The sequence below is a fragment of the Doryrhamphus excisus genome, chromosome 9 (genome assembly GCF_030265055.1).
Source record: "Doryrhamphus excisus isolate RoL2022-K1 chromosome 9, RoL_Dexc_1.0, whole genome shotgun sequence".
In the NCBI taxonomy this organism is placed as follows: Eukaryota; Metazoa; Chordata; class Actinopteri; order Syngnathiformes; family Syngnathidae; genus Doryrhamphus; species Doryrhamphus excisus.
In genome coordinates, this window is record NC_080474.1 from 358,184 (window position 1) to 378,750 (window position 20,567).

The 20,567-nt window shown below is 43.7% G+C and overlaps 1 protein-coding gene across 1 annotated transcript; it reads left to right on the plus strand.

The window, feature by feature from the left end:
• Positions 1–2,553: 2,553 nt before the first annotated feature.
• Positions 2,554–18,092, plus strand: tbx15 (T-box transcription factor 15). Its single transcript, XM_058082831.1, has 8 exons — positions 2,554–3,328; positions 8,489–8,696; positions 9,091–9,192; positions 12,039–12,210; positions 13,775–13,942; positions 14,034–14,098; positions 16,100–16,197; positions 17,241–18,092. The coding sequence occupies exons 1-8, from the start codon at positions 3,142–3,144 to the stop codon at positions 18,074–18,076; spliced, it is 1,836 nt and encodes a 611-aa protein (XP_057938814.1). The 5' UTR covers positions 2,554–3,141; the 3' UTR covers positions 18,077–18,092.
• Positions 18,093–20,567: the final 2,475 nt, after the last annotated feature.

The following is a 20,567-nucleotide window of genomic DNA, read 5'->3' on the forward strand; positions in this document are numbered from 1 at the left end:
GAATAAAGTTGAATTTGATGAGAATAAATGACTTTTAAAAAGTGGTAATAATTCCCGCCCTTCTCATAGCTGTCTCAGGCCATGCCCGTTAGGACGGAATACTACAATAACCATAAATTCAAAACAATCAACAATTCTTGTCACATTCTGATTTTTCTCATAAATGTTCGACTTGGTCCCAATCTGTGATGAATATTTTTCCCAATATGGATTAGCGTATAGAAGATGGACGGGTGGGCGGCCCTGCACTCCTGGTAATTCCTAGGATTATTCCTGGAAGAGAATCCAGATTGTTCCGTAGCGACTAAAGCAAACTTGCGTTACATAACTCATTTCAGATGCTTTATGACCTCATTTCATATAAAACCTTATGATCAGCCTCCTCCAATATGGTGGCGTCGTACTCGCCCCTAAATGGTATCTGCCTGGGGGGGGCGTCCACTGTCGGTATAAACACCCCCACTCCGCCACAAAAAGCAGGTTTCCCTCTAAATGAAGAATGTGCTTTTATTATTATTGTTATTATTATTATTGTTATTATTATTATTATTATTGTTATTATTATTATAATTAGCTGCATATTCCCCTCCCACACGTGGAGCCTTCCTTTCCTAAACTAAACTAAAAAGGCTAAAAAGGGCTTGGATGGATTTAAAGACCAAACTTTGCTTTTTTTTTTCTTCATCTTTTTTGGTTTCTTTGACTTCATTTCTAGAATGTGCCCCCCCCAATCCCCGGGCCGTAGTTTGGACACCCCTGCCCTGCATGCTTTTATTTGCTGTGGGCAACACTTTAGTTGAGTTGCTGTTCCCACGGCTGCTTTAGGGAAGAACATCCCTGGTATGGTGGAGCACGGCTAAACAGTTCCCTTTATGCCAGCAGTTATTATTCCATATGTTGGTGATTATTAGAATATTATAATAATAGTACTCCTTATATACATATAAGGCTGGCCTCCTCTTGGACCTCATTGTCATTCCCTTATCCTTCATTTGCCACTAGGAACAGTTTGGGACATTTGGCCATTCAGGAAATGGAACATGATGAAAATACATTCAACCATTCATAATAATAATAATAATAATAATAATCATTATTATTATTATTATTATTGTGCATGAAAATGATTTGTATCTTTAAATACGTATTTGCATATGATTTGTAGGTCGTCGAGAGGGAAACATTTCCTTCGTGTCTGCGCGTGGGTGCGTGCGCGTGGCGAGCGTCTGTCAGCTGGGACGTTTGACGGCTCCCATTCCCATGGCTCCCATTCCCATGGCTCCCATTCCCATGCTTTATTTGCCAGGGGTCACTCGGGGTCAAAGGCCGCCGCGCTAATTGAATAGGAACGGCAAGGTGTCCGCGCACGCGCACCGGAGGAGCCCACGGCGTTCGATTTCTTAAGGCACGTGCACGAAAAAAAAAACATTTCCAACCGGAAGGAAACTAAAGTCACGATGGCGGTCCGGTTATTAAAAGTTAGAGTAAAACCATGGAATATTTATATTCCATGTTTGTTCTCCGGTTATTAAAAATCAAAGTAAAACCATGGAATATTTATATTCCATGTTTGTTCTCCGGTTATTAAAAATCAAAGTAAAACCATTTAATATTTATATTTCATCTTTGTTCTCCGGTTATTAAAAATCAAACTAAAAACGGTGGAATAGTTATAATTCATGTTCTCCTGTCTTGACGATAAGGGATCTCATCGTCTTGTAAATGTTGTATTAATGTATACAATTCAAATGTCATATAAATGTCATATAAATGATATATAAATGTCATATAAATATTATAATATAATATGTTTATGTTTATAATATGTTTATTTTTTCCCTGCTGGTAAGCAACAATAATGTGACATTTAGTCTTGTTATATAAGCCAGGGAAGTTTATTACTGATGATTGGAATTACATCCATACAAGCATACAGCCATAATAATAATAATCATAATCATAATAATAATCTTTTGTAGCCCCGATACTACACCACATGAAATGTTTGGATGGATTTTTGTTATTGTTATTGTTATCGTCTTAGCGAGGACAATACAGGACAATAATCCATAAAGGAGTATAAAGTATATTTCTTATGTATTTCTTCTATTTCTTGTATTTGGAAGCAGTTAATACACGATTTCAACGGAAGGATTGTTGACATGTTTTTCTTTCATAACGAACATAACATTGACAACATTGTCACATTATTGGATGAGCTATATTGATAATCATAATACTTCATGTTTGTTCAAATGTAGTATTAAAATATGCTTTGTAAATAATATCTAGTACAGCCTACTTCGGCTATTAAAGGTTTTGTTTACTTGATAATCGATAGTTGGATTGTTTAGTGGATAATATCACTGAAATATATATATTGAAAATGTGCTTTGAATAAATAATAATAATAATAATAATAATAGATGCTATATATTTCATGCCAGATGTGTTGTTTTCACAGGCCGTGTCGGAGTGTTAAAGTGTCTTATGCGCCTCATTGAGCCCCCCCCCCCCCCCCCACCTGTCCAGGTCCGCGTGCACGTGCGTGACACCCCCACGTGTCCTGCTCTCGTGTCCAGGAAGAAGCTGACGAGAGCAGGCCGGAAGTCAGGACGAGCAGGTATGATTTTGTGATTATGAATACGATGATGATGATGATGATGATGATTATGATGATGATGATGATGATGATGATGATGATGACATGATTCATACTCGGCTCTTGGCATCTCGGCCTGCCCGAGGCGATGATCTCATTGGTCGGCAGACTTTTGGCTCTCCGTCTCCTCGCTCTCCCATTGGTCCAAACAGCGAGCCTCGCTTCCGGTCCTCGCTCCCGATTGGTGGAAAGCTGCGGCCTCGCCCCCTCCCGTAAAAACGAAAAAAAGAAGTAGTCCAGGTCCAGAAGCGAGTATCAATCAGAGGAGTCACAGTCGAGGACGATGGCCGCCCGTGGAAGTCCCACGCAGCGCTTCTAGCGGGATTACTTCTCTCCCCCCCCCCCCAACTCCCTCCCCACGACTTTTTATCCAGCTTTGAACAACTTCCCACTCGACCTCTCGCCCCCCCCCCGATCCCTGGCGCGGACGGACCGAGTGGGTTTCCCTGCTCAGAACCGCTCGGGGTGGATCGGGAGACATGAGTGAGAGGAGGCGATCTGCCGCCGCGCTGAGCTCCAGAGCCCACGCCTTCTCCGTGGAAGCCCTCATCGGCTCCGGCAAGAAGAGGAAGCTGCGCGCCTGGGACGACAAGGACATCCGCTTGGCCATGGACGGACTGGCGGGGGACGCCGAGGACCCGGCCCGCTGCCTGGACATGGACCCGGGTCAGTACGCGCGCGCTCTCGCCACCTAGACCGCCGCTCCGTGCGTAGTCTAGACCCGCTCGTGGACCCTTAAGCGTAGTCTAGACCCGCTCGTGGACCCTTAAGCGTAGTCTAGACCCGCTCGTGGACCCTTAAGCGTAGTCTAGACCCGCTCGTGGACCTTTAAGCGTAGTCTAGACCCGCTCGTGGACCTAAGACGGCCAACTTTGGGGATTTCTCTGAAGTCGTGGGATCCTCATTTCCACGCCAGCCACGGAGAACTAGACTTTATAGCGTCATAAGGCGTCCATGTGGTATATTATCATATATTATTCCATATTATGATATATGATCATATATTACATTGAAATAGACTTAAATAATCCCTTTTACCTGGCGTGCAACAGTGAGTGAATATTTCATATTTTATATACGTAGCTATATTCTATAATGTCATTTCCAGATCGCCTATAGTGCGTGTAAAAGCGGCAGTGGTAATAAAGTATAGTACTAGAGAGTACAAGCAGTACTGCAGTAGAAACAGTAGTACCAGATATATTTATATACCGCTGCTCGGCGGGCTGCTGAGCGGCGGCCTGCCCGGCAAGAGAGCCTCATCGCCGGGCCTCTCTGCGGCCTCGCTCGGCCTCTTTGTGCGCACCTCAGAACCGTCTGGGTCTGGGTCTGGGCTCTGGGTCCGTGCGGGGTTGGCTCAAGCAGGCGGGTCCTCTAGTGGGACCACGTCTTCGGGTTTTTGAAAGAAGTATTTAGGTTTCGGGATCCATTTTGTAAACACCACATTTAGCTGCAAAAACGCTTTTTACTTAGTCGGAAAAACACCCCGAGAACGCCTCATTTTGCCACTAAAACGCTAGAATGCTTTATCTGCAAAATACTACCATATTTGTGTACTCGTTTTCAGTGCACACCAGGAAACTACAAGGTATTTTCCACAGAAAACATTCGATTCCTTTGCAAAACGCCATACTTTTGCTAAGGAATTATGTACACGATGTACAAAAACTACAAAAACGATACGGCCTATATAAACGCAACCTGAAGCATTACCTTTAGACGTCTACTTTCCACTAAAATTATGAATTTTCAACTGCAAAAACACCCCCCCCCCCCAACGTATTCTATACAATTGCAGCGCTGCATTTTCCCACAAAAGACAATTCAAAGGAAACAATATTTAGCTATAGTACACCACGGAAGTACTGGATTTTACCATGGAATAAAGTACATTTACTGTACAGCAGATAACATTCATCAGCAAAAAGCCAAATACTTTATTAGTCCATGATTTAAAAAAATGCCATATTTCATAACCACATCAGGGATTAAAAAAGCCAGGACTGGTTATTTAAACCTGTTTTAGATTGTCCTAGAACTGGATAGGACAGTAGAACATTGTAGGACAACATATAACATGATAAGACGTTATACAACATTATAGGACATTATATAACATTATAGGACAATATATAACATTATAGGACATTATATAACATTATAGGACATTATATAACATTATAGGACATTATATAACATTACAGGACAATATACAACATTCTAGGACATTATATAACATTCTAGGACAACATATAACATTCTAGGGCAGTATATAACATAAGACATTATATAACATTATAGGACATTATATAACATTATAAGACATTATATAACATTCTAGGACAACATATAACATTCTAGGGCAGTATATAACATTATAAGACATTATATAACATTATAAGACATTATATAACATTATAAGACATTATATAACATTATAAGACATTATATAACATTCTAGGACAACATGGTCCTAAGGTCACCCATCCTAAGAACACGTGACCTCTCACCTGGTCGCCCACACGCGTGTACACGTACACGTGCAACCATGTCGCCGGGACACGAGACGTTTCCCGTCCCAGGCCGCTGCCGCCCACCCGCCGAACCGATGAGGTCGACGGCGTGAGGGTGAAGAGGCTGGAGGTTTATGAAGTTGTCCTTTAAGAATCATCTAGTATTATCTCAATATAATACTAAGACTAATATTAGTATATTATTAATACTAATAATGTCATCTTTTGCCATAAAATGAAATATGAAATGTTGTGTTTTCCAAAGAGATTTTACTGCTAAACTTGTTGTGCCATAAACGCAACATGGCAGCACAACAATGTCAGCTTTCCAAAGAGGAATAATAATAATCTATTATTATTATTATTATTAAATGCTATATGACGCCACCCAACAATGATCTACGTTCCATAGGAAATACTACCTTAACTACCTTTTGCCCCAAATAATATTTTCTCCCACAAAAAAATGCAATACTACACCAAAAAAGATGTGTACTTTTCCATCGAGAATATAGGATACTTGACTTGATTTTATGATTTTATGATTTTATGATTTTATGATTTTATGATTTTATGATTTTATGATTTTATGATTTTATGATTTTATGGCGATGTTGGATGTTGGGTGTTGGGTGTTGGGTGTTGGATGTCGGCTCACCACAGGACGGCACCAGGCCTACATTTTACATTTTACATTATTAGATTATTTTAGATTTTGCACATGAAATCCAATTCTTATTCATTGCTAGGCTGGTAAATAATAAACCATAGATGGTAGATGAGAAATGGTAAATGATAAATAAAAAATGCTAAATGATAAATGATAGATGGTAGATGAGAAATGGTAAATGATAAATACAAAATGGTGAATGATAAAAATAAATGGTAAATAATAAATGGTAAATAATAAATGGTAGATGATAAATGATAGATGGTAGATGATAAATGGTAAATGATAAACAATAAATGGTAAATGATAAAAAATAAATGGTAAATGATAAATAAAAAATGGTAAATAATAAATGATGAATACAAAATGGTAGATAATAAAAATAAATGGTAAATAATAAATGGTAGATGATAAATGATAGATGGTAGATGATAAATGGTAAATGATAAACAATAAATGGTAAATGACAAATAATAAATGATAAATTCTGATCATCATGCTCATCATCATCATCATCATCATCATGCAAAGGTGTTCATCCATACCATTTGTATTATTTTGTATGATTTATCATCCTTTGGAATCCCATCTCGGCCTTATCATCGTTAGCCTTCATTAAAACAGCTGAAGTGTGTGTGTGTGTGTGTGGTGTGTGTATACGTGTGTGTGTGTGTGCGTGTGTGTGTGTGTGTGTGTGTGTAAAGCTGAAATAAAGGGCACCTCTTCATCCTGAAGGCTGTTGTTAATCTTTTCATCACCTTCAGTATGAAACTACAGGAGTGGATGGACTGGTCACAGTGGGTCACTTAGGTGTGTGTGTGTGTGTGTGCACTGTCAAGCTTCTGTTTGGCCTTGGTTTTTCCTCCTGGAAGTATTTCCTGTCAGATTGTGGACTAGGTCTGCCTCCATCGCTCAGCTGCCCCAAACAGGAAGGAGCGCTGTGGCTATCCGACGACACGTTAGTCCTCACGGGGGTCGGCCGTTTGTTGGCGGGTCGTACGCCAACGCCTCACTACGCCCATCGGCACCAGCGCACAACTCCCTCTCTGAAAATGCAACACATGCACACAACATACGGCCAACAATGTTTTGACACACAAATGCAACATTCCAAAACAACAATGCATATTTTCTTTTTCTTTGGCATTGATTTACACATCCTGGAATTCCCTAGAAATCCCTAAAAGCTAACGTTTACCACGACAGCAGTTTATCTTCTGAACAAGCTGCTTTTGGCACCAAGATGCACTTTTACACCCCAAAAGGAGACCATCCTATTAGCTTTTACTAAATGCTAAATTGGGCCACATTACGCAACAAAAATGTGATATTTCTCAAAGACAATATCATATTTAGCCATGAAATACTATGTTGGCCACAAAATCTGAGATATTCTGAAGAGAATACCACAAAATGCCAAATTGTCCCACACAAGGCAACATTCCACCAAAATTGATAACCTTTCCATTTTTTCACCAAACGACTAAAAAAGGCTAAAAGGCTGTCGTCCCACAAAAGGCAACATTCCCCCAAAATGCTATCCTTTCCTAGCGGAATGTCCTTCTTTCACCAAACGTCTAAAAGGCTGTCGTCCCACAAAAGGCAACATTCCAGGCCATCAAATGTTGGGAATTCCAAAGACAATAGCATCCTTCGCTACGCTAATGTTGGATAAATACCAAAATAGGAGAATATTATATTGCAATATTATACAATATTGCGTCATCATGTTGGAGTGCTGAGTTTCATACAATCCATAACACAAATCATCTTTTTCATGAATATGTCATTTTTATATTCATCTTTCCCGCCTTTTGGCCAGAACGCCACATTTGTGTACTTTGTGTACTTTGTGTGCTTTGTGTACTTTGTGTACTTTGTACACTCCCAGTAAGACCAGTAGCGGTAGCCGTCCTAACTGGCCAAAAACAGGACAAGTTTAATCTCAGATTAATATCAGATAGCGAGGAATACATCTTGATCTTTTTATCTACTTTTTATGTACTTTTTATGTACTTTTATGTACTTTTTATGTGCTTACAACCACAAAATGTCAACAATTTGAATGAGTTGAATATGAATTATGAATAACATCATTAGAAATGATCTCATTACCAATAATAGCCATTGTCATAGCACATTATGCTATATTAGTATAGTATGCTATATTAGTATAGTATGCTATATTAGTATAGTGTGGTATATTAGTATAGTATGGTATATTAGTATAGTATGGTATATTAGTGTAGTATGGTATATTAGCGTAGTATGGTATATTAGTATAGTATGGTATATTAGTGTAGTATGGTATATTGGTGTAGTATGGTATATTGGTGTAGTATGGTATATTGGTGTAGTATGGTATATTGGTATAGTATGGTATATTAGTATAGTATGGTATATTAGTGTATTATGGTATATTGTAATATCGTCACAATTTGATGCGTGTAAAAAGACAGGAAGTCATGAAAGTGTAAAAAGAAGTCAAGTTAATAAGTGAAGTTTTTGAGGGTGACCTTGGAAGACTTGCGTTGTCCTCCAAGGTAGGGAGAAGTCTTCATCATTGTCGATGTCATCATCCTCACCGGTAGCGCCATGTCGTATCCTCATCCTCATCCCGCCTTCACCCCCCCCCCCCCCCAGACTCGGAGGCGAGTCCCGGCTCGGACGGAGAGGATCTGGCGGAGAGGACGTCGTGTTCCTTCGGCTCCCCCGCTGAGCTTCCGGCGGGGCCGTGCGAGCCTCCGGCGGCCTCGTCCATGGAGGAGATCCACGTGGAGCTGCAGTGTGCCGACCTGTGGAAACGCTTCCATGACATCGGAACCGAGATGATCATCACCAAGGCTGGAAGGTGAAGTCAAGTGAAGTCACGACTACTGAAAGAAATAAAACAATGAAAGATAAAGAACGTGTATCACATATATTTGTATTTCACTTCTCATATTAGATGGAAAACTAGATTGTTTTAGTAGCATCAAGTGTAAGTATTATTCTTTTTTTATTATAATATTCTGAGAAACAAACAAAACTAAACAAAGTTTCCATTTTTGGAAATTTGGGCTTATATTCATAATATGATGGGGAATAAAAATATTATAAAATATTAATGAAATAATGTAATATTATCAAGGGAATAAAGTCCTAATATTAATGGAATCAATTCCTAATATGATGAGAGTAAAGTCATATCATGATGGCAATGAGTTTATGTATATGTAAAATAATATCTCCCCCCCCCCCACCAGGAGGATGTTCCCCGCCATGCGTGTCAAGATCGCCGGCCTGGACCCCCACCAGCAGTACTACATCGCCATGGACATCGTCCCCGTGGACAACAAGCGATACAGGTGAGACGCTAGGTGTCGTGAGGTCCATCCCTCCATTTTCTATGCTGCCTATCCTCACCAGGGCGGGGCTATGCTGGAGCCTACCCCAGCTGGCCAGGTCGGCCTTTAGAAAAGGTGAGTCCCGGATTGCGAGGCTTAGAGACCCGCCACTCTGATTGGTCTGTGAAGTCCAGCGACTAAGGTGGCCACGCCCAACCCTCCTGCTACATCTTCTTACTCTGTGGCAGACAGCGTGCGTCGTCCCGTGTGTATGGTCCAGACTGAGGACATGACAGCGCAGAGAATTGGAAGTAAAAAAAAAGATGGCCGTCAGTACGCCATCCTGAGCACTAGCGCTGCGTCACCGCGTGCAGGCCACGCCCACCTGCCTTCAGGTTGAACCTCAAAGACGGAGAAGGACGCCTTGTTTTTGTCGTGGTCACGCCACCGCGTTGCCGCTGTTGACTAGCAGACGCCGCCCGTTGACGTGGCACGGGCGGACTCGGCGTGGGAACGTGGGATGAGTCAGCATCCTTCCTCGTTAGCCACTGCCGTTTGTCTTGCCGTTGGACGCTAACGATTAAAAGCGTTGACAGTGGCAAACTATTCGAGGAGTCGTCGACACGCCTCAACGCCGTCATTTGTCGATAATTTATAGCTGGGCTTGGATGGCGACACGTTCCCAGGGTGGCCGGACGCGTTTGGGATGGGATTTTCTTTTTCCCACACGAGGGAACGCCGGGACGTCGGCTAACAAAGGAGATTTATGGAGCGCTTTCCGACGCCGGCGCTCCGAATAAAGGCGGAGCTTTAGGTCGCCCTCTGGTGGTTGTGGCGGTCCGAGCCATAGGACCGCCACAAGGCTCGTTCACGTACTAATTAGCAATAAAGTTGGAGTGAAGGCCACGCCCAAGGCACACTCTTGGAATCATTTCATAAAATCATAACCAATCGTTCTTTCGGCAAAAGTATTTGAATGTCATATTTTCTCATTACTAGACATATGTACAGTATACAGTATATAGTATACAGTATATGATCATATCATAAATCATAAATGTCATAAATGACAAATAGAATCAATACAAATGAGATATAACTGTGTGAAATGACCAAAAATTCATTTGATTGATCTTTTCTCTTTTGATATGATGTGATTTGAATATGTCTATTTCATATTACAGAGTAATATACAGAGTACATTTAGGAGAACAAAGTCAGACATTTATGAGGAAAAAAAGGTACAATTACAATCATAAAGTCATACATTTACAAGAATAATCATAAATTCCCCCCACCCCCAAAAGTTGTAAGTTCATGAGAAAAAAAGTCATAAATTTAGGAAAATAAAGCAATACATTTCTGATAATAAATTTGTGTGTCATACGTGTCAGAGGGAAAATAATATTTTAGTAAATTACTTAACATTTAATCATTTCCGACTCTAGTGTCATAAATAATTATGATTTTATTCTGAAAATCTCTATTATTTTAACGGTGGGTGGTAACAGGCATTGCCTGAGAAAGCTATGGGGGGGTGGGGGGGGGGGGCTTTGGCCTTGTTCAAAGGTAATAATGTACTTCTTTTATTTTTACCTATTTATTTATTATCATTACTTTTTTTTAGGACTTCATTCTTGTTCATTTTTAACTTTGTGTAAATTTACAACTTTAGTCTGGAAATCTCAGATTAGGAAGTTTTTCAATGTGGTCCATACATTTTATTTTGAGCACCCCCCCACAACTCATGAAGGATTTCACCAGAAAATGCCATCAAATTGGAAAATAATTTCTTTGAGGCTGCACGTGGATATATACGGATATACGGATACACGGATATATGGCTATATGGATATACGGATGTACAGATATACGGATGTACGGACATACGGATCTACGGCTGGCGTGTTTAATCCTCTTGACCACAGCAACCTGGTCTTCCAGTCCCGTCGGTCGGCGCCGGCTTTAACCGCCAACACGTGTTGGCCAGAGAAAGACGCCTTTTTGTTCTGGTACCAATCACGTTTAGAACTTTTCCTTCACACTTTGTCTCGCTCCAAACAGGAAATGACACTTGTGCGCGTGTGTGCGTGTGCGTGTGCATAAAGGTCACATGTCGCGGTTAAAGCAGTTGTGTGCAAAGTTCCCCGCCGGGACCCGTCAATGTTGTCCTTCTAATGTGGACTTTAGTCCCATCATATGAAATATTTCTATATTTCTAAAAGTATTCCTTCGTTAGCTAATTTCCCCAAATTCCACCTTTTATTTTGTTTTGTTTCTCATTTTGTTATGACTGTAAAATATACAATCTGACTTTATTCCACTCAATTGACACAAGTTCATTGCTAGCTTAACGCTGGGCTCCTTCTCAGTGATTAGCGCTTATTTTGGCTTATTTTTGTCTTATTTTGTCTTATTTTGTCTTATTTTGGCGTATTTTAGCGTATTTTGTCTTATTTTGTCTTATTTTGACTTATTTTGACTTATTTTGACTTATTTTTGTCTTATTTTGTCTTATTTTGGCGTATTTTGACTTATTTTTGTCTTATTTTTGTGTTAATTTGTCTTATTTTGACTTATTTTTGTCTTATTTTGTCTTATTTTGACTTATTTTTGTCTTATTTTGGCGTATTTTGTCTTATTTTGTCTTATTTTGACTTATTTTTGTCTTATTTTGTCTTATTTTGTCTTATTTTGACTTATTTTTGTCTTATTTTGACTAATTTTGTCTTATTTTGTCTTATTTTGTCTTATTTTTGTCTTATTTTGTCTTATTTTGTCTTATTTTGGCTTATTTCAACCAAGCCACGAAAGAAGGCCCGTTTGACGGTTGTGACACTGACGCGCCTCTCCGGTTGGCGTTGCAGGTACGTGTACCACAGCTCCAAGTGGATGGTGGCGGGGAACGCCGACTCGCCCGTGCCGCCTCGCGTCTACATCCACCCGGACTCTCTGGCGTCGGGGGACACGTGGATGAGGCAGGTGGTCAGCTTCGACAAGCTCAAGCTCACCAACAACGAGCTGGACGACCAAGGACACGTAAGGAATATTATTGCTAGCTAACCAGCGAGCTAACCAGCTAGCTAACCATTTTATATCCTACAGTTCAGCTGGAAGCAAATGTCCCATATTCAGTGGCGGGGGCCCTAAAACTCAACCTTGTGGGATGCCACTTATTTTGCATTGTAGTATGAATATCTAATGTTGCATACTAATATCTGCCTAATTTGGTTGCTAATGGAGACGCTAGTGTGAACATAAAGCTCAAAGCTAGCGAGCTAGCTCAGCAATCTTTAAGTTTTTTGTTTGTAAATAAAACATGAATTTTGCTGAGAATTGGGAGTCGGAAAAGAAAGCGAGCCGTGTGTTTCCCAGCGTTAATGTGGAATGGACTACAGCTAGCATCCTCCTGTCTTACGTTAGCATGCTTGCTAACGTAATCGCTCTGGCGATTCTAGCTGTGGCGTTTCATTTTGAATGGGATTTTTCCTCATTTTTTATGACAATGTTGGCGTTGGCGCTCGGCTAGCAACGTGTGTGCTGCTGTTAGCATCCTCCATTCTCCTCGTCTGCTGTTTTTGGCTTTGCCGGCAGCGACTCCGCCCCCCCCCCTTTTAGTCCCAACTTGACCAAGAAAGGAGCTATTTATAAACACACTTTTATAGCCTTTTTCATTTGACTTTGAGCTAATTCCGCTAGCATAACAAGGGTCTATTCAAAGAGAGAGGAGAAACGCAGATGCTAACCACCTCAGCTTTTTCCCCAATGAGAGCGACCGGCAACCACAGGGGTTCGCTAACGAGCAGGACCCGGCCTCTCATTGGCTGGGGTTCCCACTGGAATGCTTTCCTTGAAGCGCAGCCTCGTTGAAGCGCAGCCTCGTTGAAGCGCGGCGCTGTCCAGGAAGTGACTTTTGTAAATAGTGGATTTGACAGAGATGCTCCTTGGTTCCTTTTTTCCTTTTTTCCTTCTTTCGTTTTTTCTTTTTCATTTCTTTCCCTTTTTGGTCCTTATTTCATTTTCTGTTCTTTTTGCTTTTCTTTAATTTTTTTCATTTTTTTCTTCAGTTTTTCGTTTTTTCTTTGTCATTTTTAATGTCTTAGTTTTTTATTTATTTCATTTATCTGCATTTTTTTCTTTCCTTTTTTCTATTTTTTATGTTATTTTCTTTTTGGGGAACTTTGATTTTCATTTTTTCCTTTTTCTGCTTTTTTGTTTTTGTATTTTCTTTCATGTACTTTTCTTTCTTCATGTTGTTTTATTGTCTATTGTTCTTTTCATGTTCTTTCCTCTTGTCTTCGGGACCTTCGGGACCTTTGGGACCTTTGGAATGTTTGGGACCTTTGGGACCTTTGGAATGTTTGGGACCTTTGGAATGTTTGGGACCTTTGGGACTTTCGGTACCGGTGGCTAGGTCTAGGTGGCTAGGTCTAGTTGGCTAGATTAGCGCGTATTGATATGTCATGTCATGTTCATGTTTACTATCAAGTATAGAGGTAGCCATACAAGTACCTCCAAATACGTTCCCAGAGCGAGCGCTCCCTGAGATGGTGTTCTACCAGCTCGATCTTCATGCCGTTCTTTGGTGTTTTTGTCCCGGCAGATCATCCTCCACTCCATGCACAAGTACCAGCCCCGAGTCCACGTCATCAGGAAGGACTTCAGCAGCGAGCTGTCGCCCAACAAGCCGGTGCCCAGCGGCGAGGGGGTCAAGACCTTCAGTTTCCCCGAGACCGTCTTCACCACCGTCACCGCCTACCAGAACCAGCAGGTTAGCCGGCCCGTTCTAGCTCAGACCGGACCGGAGCGGGTCCCGGTCCCGGTCCCAGCCTGTCGCTCATGTTTGGGTTCTTGCTTTACAGATCACCAGACTAAAGATCGACCGGAACCCCTTTGCCAAAGGTTTTCGGGACTCTGGCAGAAACAGGTACGTCATATCAGCGCTGAAAGTACCTGACCACGGTATTCTTCATGTCGTGTACACACAGAGTACACGACTTGGCAATAAAAAGCTGGGAATAAACATCATGACCAAAAGTATCAGGATATTTCATAGTTTGCCTAATTTAGCCAATAAAACTTTCCAAACGTATTTTTAAAATGTTTTTTACGTTTACGCACAATTCCATTGGTCCGCTCCTAAAGTCAAACATCGGTTTTTGTATGATTGGCTTTTTGGCTAAAAGTTCTTCCCACTTCGGTTTTCGTACCACCAAAACATGGCGACCAAAAGTTTCCCGATATTGTTGTCGTCCAAACGGTTTTCCTGGCCAAGGTTTTGGTGAACGTCCTCCATGTTTGCGTAGCCAAACTTTGGGGCGAACCACGGAAATACGCCGCTACGTTTATTTTGAGCGTTGTTCCACCGCTTCCCTCGTCTCTCCTCGCCCGTCCTCGTTTCTTCTCTCAGCACTTTGAATGCAGTGAAGGATGGAGGTGCCAGTGGGGGGGCGTGCGCTTCAAAGAGCCCCCCCCATCTGCTCCCAATTATTATTCTCTTCTCCAGACATCATTTTTGATTTTTTCAAACAATAGACTTTTTTGTGCGTGATTGATGGACGTCGATTGAGCGGACGTCGGGAAGACCAGAGAAGATAACACGATGGGAGATGACGTTGCTACTTTCATCTCAGCCTTTTGGCTTTGATGCTCGGACTTGGCACCGCCGACGGAACGTTGGAGATGCCCACCATAGATACTATGACCGACTAGTCCACATTGAAAAAAAATGGAATCTAAGATTTTGAGAAGAAAGGAAAAAAAAAGGTACTTATGATGAAGTTGTTAGCATAAAATGCCCCCACGTCATGAAAAAAGTTGGCATGCTAAATCCTCACAAGCCCACCAAAAGTCAACGCAGTCGGATTCAAACTGGGACTCAAAAATGTCTTGTCTTTCACGCGTTTACCGCTAACGTATTCCGTTAGCTACCAAAATTCCAGGTTCAAGTCACTTGAAACGGACGTCCAAGGTGGACCCCGCACACCGTAAGTCCTCGGACCAGGCTAGTTGAGCTGTAGGAGATTTAGGTGGCGTTAGCATCTGCTGGAGCGACGTTGTTAGCTTTGGGTCCCGCTAGCAGCATGAATGAGCACAGTGATGCCAATTAGCCGTCCGCCCTAACGAGCGGCCGCGGGCGGGGGGAAGTGGCGGCCCTAAAACAACACCCGTGCTGGAGTGACGGGAGACGAGGTCCCCGAAGGTGGCGGCTGACGCGCGGAGGGGGGGGAAGTAAATCAAGCGACTAGCTAGCGGGGGTTTGCAGGTTTGTCCACACTGGAGATGAAACGTCACGCAGATTTATGCTCGCAATAAAAAGCGGCCTGCTTTTAATGGCTCCGGTTTCCTGTGAGCCGGACTCGGGTTTCCCTGCCGTCCGTCTCCCGATGCAGACCCCCATGCAGACCCCCATGCAGACCCCCATGCAGACCACGCTTCCGCGAGCCGTAGCTCATCCTCTCGATGGCTTTTCGTCTTGTGGCCACCTTTCTTCTTGAATTTCCTCTAACAGACGTCACCGGGACCCACCGCCTGGTTGCGGCCATCTTGATGTCTCGGCCCGTGTCGGGTTTGAGCTCGGGGGTGTCCAAACTGCAGCCCAGGGGCCGTTGGTGGCTCGCGCGTGTTTTTTATTGGGTTGTGGAAAAAGTGATTTTATAATGGGAATAAAGTCCAAATATTGTGGGAATAATAAATAATAAACAAAAATAATTATTTATTAATATCATTTTTATTTATTAAAAAAAAATTATTTTTAATAATTTATTTTTTTTATTAATAAATCCATTGTGGTGGTCTGCTAGTTACTGCTAAAGCCGACCACGAACCGTCAATCGAAGCCCATTCCTGCTTGTTTTGGGTGCGATAGCAGCCATGTCCTAGCTAATGATGCTAACGACGCTAACAATGCTATCCCACGTGCCTTCAGGACGGGTCTGGAGGCCATCATGGAGACCTACGCCTTCTGGAGACCGCCCGTCAGGACGCTCACCTTTGAAGACTTCACCAACATGCAGAAGCAGCAGGGTGAGTAAACACGGGCGGCGTCTCCTTCGCTAACGTGGCGTGCTCGTGACCTTGACGCGTTTATTCCTCATCTCATCCTCATCCTCATCCTCATCTAAGTGACGCCCACTCAGGAGAGACCTCCCCCAAGGCCGTCTTCACTTCACCTCACTTTGGTTTGATGATGGATGGAATATTCTTATTTCTACTACTTCTATTTCTAGGACTGTTTTTAAATATATGTATATTGATTTTGATAATACTATATATAGTAAGAAATAATAATTAAAAATATTTTTAAATAACAATTTTATTTCAACTATTTTTATCACAAACTTCATTTAATTTTATTTGTATTTTTTTACTTACGTAATAAAATATAAAGCTAAATATAGCACGCATATAACAAAACCAGTATATATATATACATAAGTATATATATAAGTATATATAAGAACAACACAAGTATTACTTAGTTAAAAAAAAAAAGTTTTCATTATTTTTTAGAATGAACTCCGTGGAAAAATGTTTCTGTGGAGGATTTTTATGGAAGTGGATTGATGGATCCACACTGATCCTAATCCAGATTAGATCCTGAAGTCTATTGGAAGTCTAAACGGATTCACGCCGTTTTTAGAGACAACAAACGTTGTCAGCAACTTAGCCAAAAGAAGTCCAAGTGGAAGACTTCCTTCTCCGTGGTCCGGTTTTTACTTGGCACGATAAAACCAAAACCGCTACTACATGAGCCCCCCCCCCGCCCCCGCTCCCATCGTCCTGACAACGCAGCGCAGAGGTCACGGTGACGTTGTTATGCTTAAACGCCTCTGAGTGACGGGTGAACGTGGACTTCAAAACCCCCAGACCCCTCCACTAACCCCCCCCCCACACCTTCCCCCAGCGCCCCTGTGAAAGTGAAGGAAAACATGACTTCACATACATTTCTAGCACCCCCCCCCCCCCCCGCCACAGAGCTTATGAGAGGCATGTGCTGCTAACCCCCCCCCAGCCCCCCACCTTCCTCCCGCTCCACATTCAGCCCCCATGTCTTTGTGTGTGTTCAGGTGGAAGCACGGGGACGTCCCCAACCACCTCCAGCACGGGGACGCCCTCCCCCTCCGGAGCGGCCCACCTGCTCTCCCCTTCCTGCTCCCCTCCCGCCTTCCATCTGGCGCCCAACACCTTCAACGTGGGCTGCCGGGAGAGCCAGCTGTGCAACCTGGGCCTGACCGAGTACCCGGCGTGCGCCCGCAGCAACATGGCGGCGCTGCAGGGTTACGGCGGCCTGGCCGACGGCTCCTACGGGCGCCTGCAGGCGGCCGGGGGCGGCGTGGCCTCCGCCCAGCCCTCGGAGTCCTTCCTGCCGCAGAGGACTTCCTCCTTGATCGCCGCCGGCATGCAGGGCGGCGTGACTGGCGGCGGGGGCGGCAGCGGCGGCGGGGCGGCCGGGGCCAAGATGGATGCTTACGGCGCTCAGCTGGGCTCCTTCCCGGCCTCCCAGCTCCAGTATGTCATGCAGGCGGGGGGCGGCTCCGGCGCCGCTTCGTCGTCCGCCCCGTCGGGCTCGTCCCCCTCCTCGGCGCACATGTTCAGCGGGGGCCACCACCACGTGCAGCAGGGCTCCTACAACGCCTTCTCCCTGCACAACCCCTACAACCTCTACGGATACAACTTCCCCGCCTCCCCCCGCCTGGCCACCAGCCCCGACAAGCCCCAGGGGGGGCTGCTCTGCTCCCCCGCCCCCGCCGCCGCCTTCGGCGAGCGTCAGTACCTGTCTAACGGCAACATGGACGCCGTGCACATGATCGGCAATGGCGGCGGCGGCCAGCAAGGGGGGGGCGGCGCCTGTGATGGCCGCCAGTATGGCTCCGCCTCCCAGATGTCCATGCACATGGTGTGAAGACGGGAGTCCAGAAGAGCGCGGGGAGGGGGGGGGGGGGGGGGGGGGGGTGGATGGTCTGTTTCTTTTAGCTTGTGAAGACGCCCCCCCCTCTTAAAAAGGCCTCCGGGGGGGCGTCCAAACTACTATTTAATTTCATGTTTGGATCGGGTGCAATATTGCTAGCTAGCGGCGGCCTTCCTCGCACGCCATCACGTCACAACACGGCTTCACTGTGAGCGTCGGACCCGTGTCCGGGCCGTTGGGGGACGGGGGGGACGGGGGGGGCGGACATTTTGGACGACTGGACGAGTCCAAGCGTCCCGGCGGGCGTCACCATTTTGGAGTGGATCCTAGCATATGAATGAAAGAAGGCTAAATAGCATATATTGATATGATATCTATAGAAGATGGAGAATGCAGTCAATCAATCAATCAATCAATCAATAAGCTTCCAAGTTGTTGTGTGAAAAGTTATGAAATAGCCAAGTGGTGACGTGTGGAGTTGATTGAAGTGCTAAGCTAACATAAGCGCTATAGAAACGTGTGACGTAGCAAACAAAACCTTTCTTCTTCTTTTCTTTCCTTTTGTTTCCATGTTGGCGTTGGAGCGTTTTAAAATATGTAAATATTCATGTGCCAAGCACGTAAAAAAGATCAATAAACTTTTCATTCATCTACTTTGGACTCTCTGTCTTATTAGCATGGTGGCTAGCTTCTACGCTACGGGTGGCCAAAGTGCTGTTTTGTCTAAAAATGGAATAAAGTTATCATTTTACCAGACCGACATGATAGCATGAGGAACAAATTACATTTTAGTCGAAATATTATATATGAAATATTATATATATATATAAGAATGTTTGCGATGGTTGTGTTGAAATCCGTATTAGCTTCCCTCTCTCCCGGGATCCCGAGCCAATCAGCGTCCGTTAGCGGACGTCCCGCTACGGAGCGTCATGGGAACGCGACGGGGCGCTATTGGAAGCAGCTGTCGTTCCGAGGATGATGTCACCGCCTGGCGTCTCTCCATCGGTCTGGACGTTATTTCCAATCATTAGTCTTCTTCCGCCGCCATCGTTTATCAGTCCTAGCGAGCGGCGTGACATAGGTACCTTCAAGCAAGGCAGCTTCCTGGATGCCTTTCATTGCGGCGTCCATCAGGAACATGTTGACTTCCATCCCATAATAGTCATTCATCTCAAAGGCGTTTCAGAGTCCGGGTCTGACAGGCCAATCCAACATTCCTGCTAGCTAGCGCCCCCTAAGGATGGGCGCCGATAGAACCGGGTCGACTTCTCAGAGGAGTTTGTCTGATGTGTGGTTTTATAGTAAAAACCATGGAAAATGGTGATGATAACCAAAGACTGTGGCGTACAGTACCAGCAAAGCAGCACACATGCCGTCACTGTCCTGGCTGCTGAGTCAAATATGGCAGCGGGTTGTGGTGAGTACACCCTTTTGGTCTTTGCACGTCACTCAGTATCATGCTGAACTTGGCTTTATGTTTGGGGGGTAGTTAAAAAGGGTTAGGAGGACACGTGCCAGGCCTTCGCCAGGAAGAGGACACGTGATGCCTTCGCCAGGAAGAGGACACGTGATGCCTTCGCCAGGTGGCATCAAAAGGTGAGTAGTGTGACTTTTATTTTCATTAATCGCACACGTTAGCAACATCAGCATTAGCAACATCAGTATTAGCAACATTAGCATTAGCAACATCAGCATTAGCAACATCAGCGTTGGCAACATCAGCATAGCAACATCAGCATTAGCAACATAGCGTTAGCAACATCAGCGTTAGCAACATCAGCGTTGGCAACATCAGCATAGCAACATCAGCATTAGCAACATAGCGTTAGCAACATCAGCATTAGCAACATTAGCATTAGCAACATCAGCATTAGCAACATCAGCGTTGGCAACATCAGCATAGCAACATCAGCATTAGCAACATAGCGTTAGCAACATCAGCATTAGCAACATCAGCATTAGCAACATCAGCATTAGCAACATCAGCGTTGGCAACATCAGCATAGCAACATCAGCATTAGCAACATAGCATTAGCAACATCAGCATAGCAACATCAGCTTAGCAACATCAGCATTAGCAACATCAGCGTTAGCAACATTAGCGTTAGCAACATCAGCGTTAGCAACATCAGCGTTGGCAACATCAGCGTTGGCAACATCAGCGTTGGCAACATCAGCATAGCAACATCAGCATTAGCAACATCAGCATTAGCAACATAGCGTTAGCAACATCAGCGTTAGCAACATCAGCATAGCAACATCAGCATTAGCGACATAGCGTTAGCGACATCAGCGTTAGCGACATCAGCGTTAGCAACATCAGCGTTAGCAACATCAGCGTTAGCAACATAGCGCCCAGCACCCCCCACCCCATTTTGTCTGGAATAAATCCCGTGTATGTTTGGAATGACAACATTATTGTCATAAAATGGCAACTAAAAATGATCATTTTATTTACTTTAGTTTGGCATCATATCCCGAC